The sequence below is a fragment of the Barbus barbus genome, assembly GCF_936440315.1.
Source record: "Barbus barbus genome assembly, chromosome: 2".
Lineage (NCBI taxonomy): Eukaryota > Metazoa > Chordata > Actinopteri > Cypriniformes > Cyprinidae > Barbus > Barbus barbus.
This window is the reverse complement of record NC_136730.1, coordinates 7,886,799-7,895,883: the sequence shown is the minus strand read 5'-3', so window position 1 is coordinate 7,895,883 and position 9,085 is coordinate 7,886,799. Positions and strand designations below refer to the sequence as shown.

At 37.2% G+C, this 9,085-nt stretch overlaps 1 protein-coding gene across 1 annotated transcript; it reads right to left on the bottom strand.

The window, feature by feature from the left end:
- Positions 1-2: 2 nt before the first annotated feature.
- LOC306887804 (putative G-protein coupled receptor 148) lies at positions 3-5,171 on the bottom strand. Its single transcript, XM_079445815.1, has 2 exons — positions 4,004-5,171; positions 3-1,353 (listed from the first exon to the last, which is right to left on the bottom strand). The coding sequence occupies exons 1-2, from the start codon at positions 4,918-4,920 to the stop codon at positions 1,293-1,295; spliced, it is 978 nt and encodes a 325-aa protein (XP_079301941.1). The 5' UTR covers positions 4,921-5,171; the 3' UTR covers positions 3-1,292.
- Positions 5,172-9,085: the final 3,914 nt, after the last annotated feature.

Sequence of the window (9,085 nt, the reverse complement as noted above, 5' to 3'; positions counted from 1 at the left end):
TTAACATAAATACAAAAGATCTTTATTACAAATGGGCAATACCACATCAACGTCTCCAATTTAGAAATTACACACACCTATGATGCCTGCAAAAGAAAATGCTACATTTGGTCCTCCCATGGGACGTTTTTGTATAACCGTCTATCTTAAATGATTTATTCTTCCTTCATTTTCTGTGGCATCTTCAATTAGACGTAATTACTTCTTCTAAAGCAAACATACAAAAAACACATGTTAACAGAATACAGCTGCACCAGCCTGATGTAATTATAAATACTCACTTTGTGTTGCAGTGCTTCACAATATTTGAAATCTCCCAGTATCATACGTTTTGTCCTTTCACCAGTGCATTAGCTTTTGAATGCAGTATATTGTAAAGAGACAGTATACAGGAAATTGTAAAAGAACGTTAGTGACCTTATTAAGCCAGTGTGTCTTGACAACTCAGGATGCTGTGGTTACAAACATAGTATATCAATTACTACAAATCTTTCAGTGTCACCAGTTTAACTAGACATAAATTACAATTTCATTAAACCTGTTTCACAGTCTGTTTTAGTTGGTTTACTTGGATCACTAGCTTATATATATGACGTGGCCTAATGGTTAGAGAGTCGGACACGTAATCCAAAGGTTGCGGGTTCGAGTCTCGGGCTGGCAGGGATTGTAGGTGGGGGGAGTGAATGTCCAGCGCTCTCTCCACCCTCAATACCACGACTGAGGTGCCCTTGAGCAAGGCACCGAACCCCCAACTGCTCCCCGGGCGCCGCAGCATAAATGGCTGCCCACTGCTCCGGGTGTGTGTTCACGGTGTGTGTGTGCACTTTGGATGGGATAAATGCAGAGCACGAATTCCGAGTATGGGTCACCATACTTGGCAGTATGTCACTTCACTTCACTTTTTTTTTAAAATACTGATAAATTTTGCCAAGAATAAAGGATACTAGAGTAGAGATTTGTACAGCGTTTAGAAAAATAAGAATTCAGATCCTAATTGTTACTTGCTCGCATGACAACAAGTCACCGGTACTATTTACAGTTAATATAAAAATCACAGTTGGTTATGTCTTCAGCAAAAGTAATTCCTGAACACTGTGTGAAGTAATGGCTTGCAGAATAAAAATCACAGTTTTTTAAAAGTCACAACTTAGTTTTTTCAGTGAAAAATGTGTTGAATTTAGGATAACACATCGGATGGATTGCATAGCGTTTGATTTTATGTTAATCTCAGTCTGGGCAAGTAAGTATTCCTTTTGAAATCATCATCAGGTCTGTCTCTTAATCCAAAGATGTCACACAGTCGTCTGTGAGATCTCTCTTGATAATAACGTCTCTGAAGTCATTCTCCTCTCCCTGAAATAAACACAGTGTGTTAGATTATTTAGAATTCCAGCATGGATTTCATATCATGTACAATTTGGCTGTCAATAATTTCTCAGTATGATATTTCTGCTGAAAGAAACCTGCCTAAAATGGTTTGCAGGGTTTTTTTTTTTTTTTTTGCTGATTTAAGAGCTGATTTAACTCTGGTTTAGTTGAGCAAAACCCCTTTAAAGTAGTTGCCCGAGTTTGAAAATATGACTGTCTGTGGTCTTAGGTGTGAAATGTGGCTTTAGCTTCTGATAAAACCACAAAATATTTGAAAATCGGCACCAGACCCCTTGAATAAATATTGACACCTACTACCTTGTCTATACTACTGTTCAAAACTTTGGGGTCCGTAAGATTTATTATATACCAAAAAATAATAATTTTTTTCTGCAAAGTTGCATTACATTAAAAGAGACAGTAAAGAAATGCTTATATTCATCAAAGAATCCTAAAAATAATGTATTATGATTTCCACAAAAACCTTAAGCACCACAACTGTTTTCACCATTGGTAATAACAAGAAACATTTGTTCTTGAGCAGCTAATCAGCATGTTAGAATGATTTCTGAAAGATCATGACACTGAAGATTGAGTCATTTATTGCCATCACAGGAATAAATGTAAAAAAACATATTCAAATAGAAAACTTATTTCCAATTTTTACAGCTTTTTTAATCACTAAATGCAACCTTGGTGAGACTTTAAAAACATTAAAGTAAACTTTAGAACTGTGGTTTAGATGGAGTAAGCCAAATGAACGATGACTGATGTTTTATACTTTTTGTTATTTTCAATTTGATGTGGGAACATATTTGGCTCCCACACAGACATTTATCACAATATTTATCTCGTCAACCACAGTATGTTCTACTGAGACCAAGCAAAATTAACAGTATTTAAAATCCAAATATATTTTTACTCTTGCATTATATTGTCTTTTAATATGCAGTCAGAAAATGATTAATATTATTATATATCCATATTACTATATAAACACATTAATATATCGCATTAGGCCACACCCCCAAATATTTGAAATGACAAAGTATCCTATTTAAGATACTTTAATGCAGTAGTGTATAAACCAAAAATAGCTGAAATGATGTAATTTGTTCAGGACATATGAATTTTTACATTTCATAATATTTAAGTTCGAACAATACTGTGCCTGAATAGGCCTCTCGTTAGGCTGCTTGTTTTGACAGCTGTGGGGGAATCTTTGGATGAGTCATACAAAAATAGGGGCAAATTTGTGAAAACAGATGCTTTTCATTTTTAGTTTAGGGGTATAAACTTGTTTTTGCAATTATTTTTTGAAAATAAAGGTTCTTAAATTCTCTTTTTATGAAGAACCATTGCAGGGTTCTTCAGTTGTCTGTATGTCCTGTTGTTGCTGTTTTTTCCAAGTAAAAAGGAACGTTTATTTTTAAGTGTATGAAATCCATTCAACAGAACTAATTCTGGTAACACTTTATTTTACGGTTACACCTATTAGTTGCTTATTAGCATGCATATTACTAGAATATTAGCCATGCATTAGTGCTAATTAAGCACATATTAATGCCTTATTCTACATCCCTAATCCTACACAATTCCTAAACTTAACATCTACCTTACTAACTATTAATAAGCAGCAAATTAAGAATTTCTTGAGGGAAAATTCGTAGTTAATAGTTAACAAGTGTTACCTATTCTAAAGTGTTACCCTACTTATTCTTCAGATCACAGTCCACGTAAAACCATAAGCACAAGCCAAACGTTTTTGTCTTAAACCAATTTAAAGTCTTAACCAGTGTTGGGGGTAATGCATTACAAGTAACACGAGTTACGTAATATTACTTTTTTCAAGTAACTAGTAAAGTAACGCATTACTTTTTAATTTACAAGAAAATATTTTTCAAAAAAGCAACGCCAGTTAGTTTTTTCTCATTTATTGACTGTGTGAACATGCTGTTAATGTAGTACTATACTAAGTGTGAATGTGCATTAATTCATCCCACTCGCAAAAAACTGATTTAGTATTCATCAAAATGAATTAAAACAGTGAAATGCAAACTCAGAATATGACGCAAACTGCAATAATTAAATATGTTAAATAACACACATGTATCTAATCCCATTTTATTAACCAATGTCTTTGCTGCTGACCTTTGATGATCCAGTTCAACCATACTAACCATAAGCAAAAATAACTTTAGATAAACTAACAATTGTGCTTCATTGTTTGTTTTATTGCTGAAGAGTGTTGAATCTTCTCCTGTGTTCTACTTTACAGATATCAATGTACTTTTCCTTCAGCCTGAGGTTTATTCATTACACTTTTTGGTGTGAAAGGGCTTTTACATTTGCTATAATTAGAACTTCTTGTATTAAAAATAATCAAGCCCTGCTCGTATTTAAAAAGTAACGCAAAAGTAATGTAACGCATTACTTTCCATTTAAAAAGTAGGGAGTAATGCAATATTGTAATGCATTACTTTTAAAAGTAACTTTCCCCAACACTGGTCTTAACACAAGTTTTAACTTTTTGTCTGGCAAGTGCACGTTACCAAATGCACCCGCGGTGCGTAATGCGCCTTCGTAAGGGCAAGTAGGCGGTAAACAGTTATTCTAAGCTACTGTATTCACCTACCTTTGCTGGCGTGGCCGATTGGGATGTATGAGGTTGACAGTCCACTCCAAAATGCGCTTCAACCGGCCGGATAAACACGGGAACCGGTGATTAAGATGTTCCAGCAGTTCCTCTTTACGCAATCCGTACACTATCGGCGCGATGCACTGCGCCAGGCTGAAGAAGGCAAAACTTATGACCGCAAAAAGCTCTTTTGTGGAACTCTGGAGTAACTCTTTGCGGTTAAGGATATACAGCAAAAACAGTATGAAATTGGGGAGGATATAGACGGCGAGCTGAGTGCCGTGGAGAGCGATAGTCCTACACGCAGCTCGGTTGCGCCGGTTCAACACACCCAGACGGCGCCCCTCATATAAGATCCGTATATAGCTGTATACGATAAGAACAGTGCAAATTGATATTAGAACGATTTTGTGCATTTCTCCGCCTTTCAGAGCTTTCCTTCCACAGGGCACGGTGTCATTTCTACTGTGCGACAGGGTAAGGGGAATAATCGAAGCGAGTCCCCATGTTAGGATCCCGATGAGCCACGGCCAGGGTTTGAAACAAACTTTGCCATAGTGGAGCGGGTAACATATGGCAAAGTAACGGTCCAGCGCCATCGCCGTGATGGTGAGGATGATATTGGAGCCGCTTGTCATCAGACCATTGATTAGCGCCATGCATATGGTTTTCGTGGTCGCTGCATTCAGGTAGCTTTGTAAATTGAAGCTAAAGCTTACTACAAAGTACACCAGCGCGGAGAACAACAAGTGGAACACGAGGACGAAGCGCGCGTGGCTCCGCAGGCGCTGCTCGCGCACTATGGTCCAGTTGATGATCAAGTTGAAAAAGGCCAAAATTATCAAAGAAACTCCCGCTGCCCAAACACGTATGTGTGGATACGAGTTGGCATCCTCTGTAGTAGCATTTGTCATCCTAGCGCTTCTTCAGGCCTCGCTCGTACAGCAGTAGAACCAAAACGTTCCAGAACAAAACGCTTTTAACAGGTGCGCACGGTTCATTTGGCTCGGCGTTGCTCAATGTTTCTCCAAAAATCCGAATGTTCATGTGAATTCGTTAGGTGGACCTGTTCGGCCAAAAACACCTGCGGTCCTCCCGTGAAAGTCAGCCTAGTGATGGAAAGAATCAACTTCACGTTTACTTCCCTCTCTAGAACAGCAGCAGCAGATAGAGAGAGAGAGAGGGGGCGTGTTTGAGTGTTCATTTCGGCGCTTTTTGTGTGTGCAGCATATTTTCATGAGATGTGTGACAGGTGTCTTATAAAATAATGGAAGCCAGAATCATATCGTGGTATTGAATGTTTTTTTTTTTGGATATTTGTTTGAAACTATTTTAACTTAAAACTCAACTTTGAGCAATCATACTTTTTTTCTGTGTGGGACATGACACCTGGAAGTGTTGTAACTTTTGTTGCAATATTTGTAGGTTTTTTTGTTTTTTGTTTTTACGCTTTTTTTTTTTTTTTTTAATCAAACCTTCATACATAAAAAATAAAGGTGCTTCACGATGCCATTGAAGAACCTTTTTTTGTCGAAATGGTTTAACGTCTTAAGAACCTTTCTGTTTCACAAAAGGTTCTTTGTGGTGAAAGAAGGTTCTTCAGATACCTTAAAAAGGTAAGAAAGAGATGATTCTTTAAAGAACCTTTGACTGAATGGTTCTTTGTGGAATCAAAAAAATGTTTCTTCAGTGGCATCACTGTGTAGAACCTTTTAAGCACCTTTATTTTTAAGAGTGTAAAATGTTCCCATATTTACGGTGGTGGCCATAATGATTAGAACACTAGTATTTTCACCAACTAAATATGGGTTTAAGTCAGTTATTTCTATCTTTTTGATGTAGTGTGTTAGGAAATGTAAACCGATATTTCCTACTGACACACTACAGCAAAAGATTTGGGCCTAATGGTTAGAGAGTCAGACTTGTAATCTAAAGGTTGCGAGTTCGAGTCTCAGGCCGGCAGGAACTGTAGGTGGGGGGAGTGAATGTGCAGCACTCTCTCCACCCTCAATACCACGACTGAGGTGAGACCTTTGAGCAAGACACCGAACCCCCAACTGCTCCCCGGGCGCCGCAGCAAAAATGGCTGCCCACTGCTCCGTGTGTGTGTTCACTACTGTGAGTGTGCACTTTGGATGGGTTAAATGCAGAGCACAAATTCCGAGGGGGCATGGTTGTATGTCATGTCACTTATTTTATTTTAAGATAGAATAAAACCATTTTTTAGCTGGTGAAAGTACTAGTGCTCTAATAATTTTGGCCACCAAGATATCTGCTACAAATTAGTTTTCAAAACAGCAATTTATGGCTAAACCATGTAAATTAATGTCAATGATAGCCTACAAAAAGTGCATGAACATGTACCGCTTGTTTAAAATTTTGGAAACACTGAAATACATAGAACATGTATTTCAACAGGGTGTTGATGGCGCAGTGGATAAGACACATGCCTTTGGTGTGAGAGACCCGGGTTCGAATCCACTGTGAGACACCAATGTGTCCCTGAGCAAGACACTTAACCCCTAGTTGCTCCAGAGGCGTGCGACCTCTGACATATATAGCAATTGTAAGTCGCTATGGATAAAAGCGTCAGCTAAATGAATAAATGTAAATGTAGAACATAAGTTAAAATTCCTTAAACCAGAAAATAAAAAATAAAACAAAAGAGTGTGGTTCTGGTATTCCCTATGTTATGGCTAAATGTCCCGGCAAGATGTAATACCACTAAATTTTGACCTTGTGGGTTTACCTAGGCCTATATAAAAAAATCATACAAAACTATCTTTTTATAAGGGGTAGGATTAGGGTAAGGGGAGAGAAAATTTAGTTTATAGGCTACAGTAAGCCTATAAAAACTATTGTCTATGGAGAGTCCCCATAAAACGTGTAAGTGCAGAAAATGCATGTGTCATTCAATTGTTTTGAATATAGTCTTTACTATCTGTGCAGTCTTTAGATATATAAATCATCAAGCGATGTATTTACTGTCAAACTGTCACATCTTACAGCAGAACCTGCTGATGTTATCAGCTGATATTTCTGCATTTTTGCACAAGCTCAGAAGGGTGGTTGTGTGATTTCACCCTGTAGTTCATTGGTCCAACTGTGGATGTGCAACTCACCCTGTGCTAAAGCTTGATCCCTGGTCACCACTAATTGTTAAAGAAAGTTTATACATTTGAATTATTTATTGTCGACACAGGCACGTCTCCCGTTTCTTCTTTGTAAATTCCCCGTAAGCACATGGGTAGGCTATTCTGTGTGGCCCTTTATCCTGTAAGTGTCAGAAATTTGCAGTAAAGGTTATGGCACAGCGCCACCCAGTGTTTGAAGAACAACGTCATTTATTTATTTGACATTAAAGGGGGCATAACAAACACACCCTGCGTCCCAAAGTGTATACTAATCCACCCTATATGCAGCTAAATAGTACTGAAAATTACTAATATCACATAGAATTTAGGATGATAGTATGCACATTGGGACACAGGCACAGTTTCACCAGGGCCCTGGCATATTTTGGTCCAGGTGGCCCACCACCACTTCTCTCTCGCTCTCTTATTTATTTATTTGACATTAAAGGGGGCATAACAAACACACCCTGTGTCCCAATGTGCATACTATCCATCCTAAATTCTATGTATATAAAATTTATATATATATATAAAACATAAAAAAAAAAAAAAACATTAAAAATCTTACTGTTCAAAAACTTTTTGACTGGTAGGGGGGGTTAAGTCTGGTTGTGCGGGATGTTTACATTATTTAATTTGTTTATTACAAACAATTTAGTTTGTTTTCTCCCCACTTGGTATGCCCTGTAGGAGGGTCATTAGCATATAAATAGGCTTGCTAGCTGAAAAGAAGTCAGTTTTGCTTTTTGTTGGTTCTGTTTGTGGACTGAGCAATGTTACACACTTGGGCCATTTTGGTGTAGCCAAATTAAGCACATTGTTGCTGTTAAGTGTTTCTTTTTGTACAGTTTTTATTTATTTTTGTGTTCTCATGCACTGTAAATATTTTTTTCACCTCCAATAAACCACCAATATTTTGATTATTGCACCAACATTTTGTACAGGATGTCATTTCCTTTACCACTCCAACTGGTTGGCCTCCCACAGCATGAAACAGTATTGTACCCATAACAGACATATTTTTAACTGTATGTTTATACATTTGGGATCAGCTACACCGTTCAAATTTGGGGTCAGTGAGAGTTATATATATATGCTACCATATAATAGATTTCTGTTTCAAGTAAAACATTTTCTTTTAAACTTTTTATACACTAAAGATTCCTGGAAAGGTTCTTCAAAATGATCAAGAAACAGGATATTAATAAGAAATACTTCTTGAGCAGAAATTCAATATGATTTAGGATCATGTGACACCGAAGACTGGAGTAATGATGCTGAAAATTCAGCTTTGCCTTTACAGGAATAATTTTAAAATATTTTAAAACAAATCAGCTATTTTAAATTGTAATATTTCCCAATAGTTACTGTTTTACTGTATTTTGATCAAATAAATGTAGCCTTGGTGAGCAGAGAGAGTTCAAAAACGAAATATAAATCTGAAGCTTATAGCTAAAAGCTTACATGTGAAGTTCTTTTCAAATTCAATTTCAGGTTGAAAGCAGGGGCATGTTTTTGTGACTTCAGCAGTTCAGCATTTCCAGTTCCCCATGCAGACAGGTTTGATGAAGTGTATGTGCCTGTAGTATATTCACTGAAAGAGAGTGGAGTGTTTAGACCTTGGTTATGAACCTACAAAAATGATTGTTTTTGAATACAGAACTGTATTTTCTAACAGGGCAATAGTCAACAAGACGGGTTGGTGCTGCCATAGAATGAAAAAGGGGCATTTACAAATGCAAAACTGAAAAGATGTGACATGACTCATAATACATATTTATTGCAGCATGTTTTTTTTAGGTCGTTCTATCAGTCCACCATTTCAAGATTCTTCATTACTGCTAAAAGATTCACGATCTCTTAAGCAGCCACGTGCCAGTCTCTAATGTATAATTGCAATCCCTCCAGTTGACCACCAGAGGTCATTCATTAGGACTATTAGTTC

Coding starts and splice junctions, on each gene's coding strand:
- LOC306887804 (XM_079445815.1), bottom strand. CDS start 4,920: ATGACAAATGCTACTACAGAGGATGCCAACTCGTATCCACACATACGT. Junction 1,354..4,003: donor AATCGGCCACGCCAGCAAAG/GTAGGTGAATAC, acceptor TGTTTATTTCAG/GGAGAGGAGAATGACTTCAG.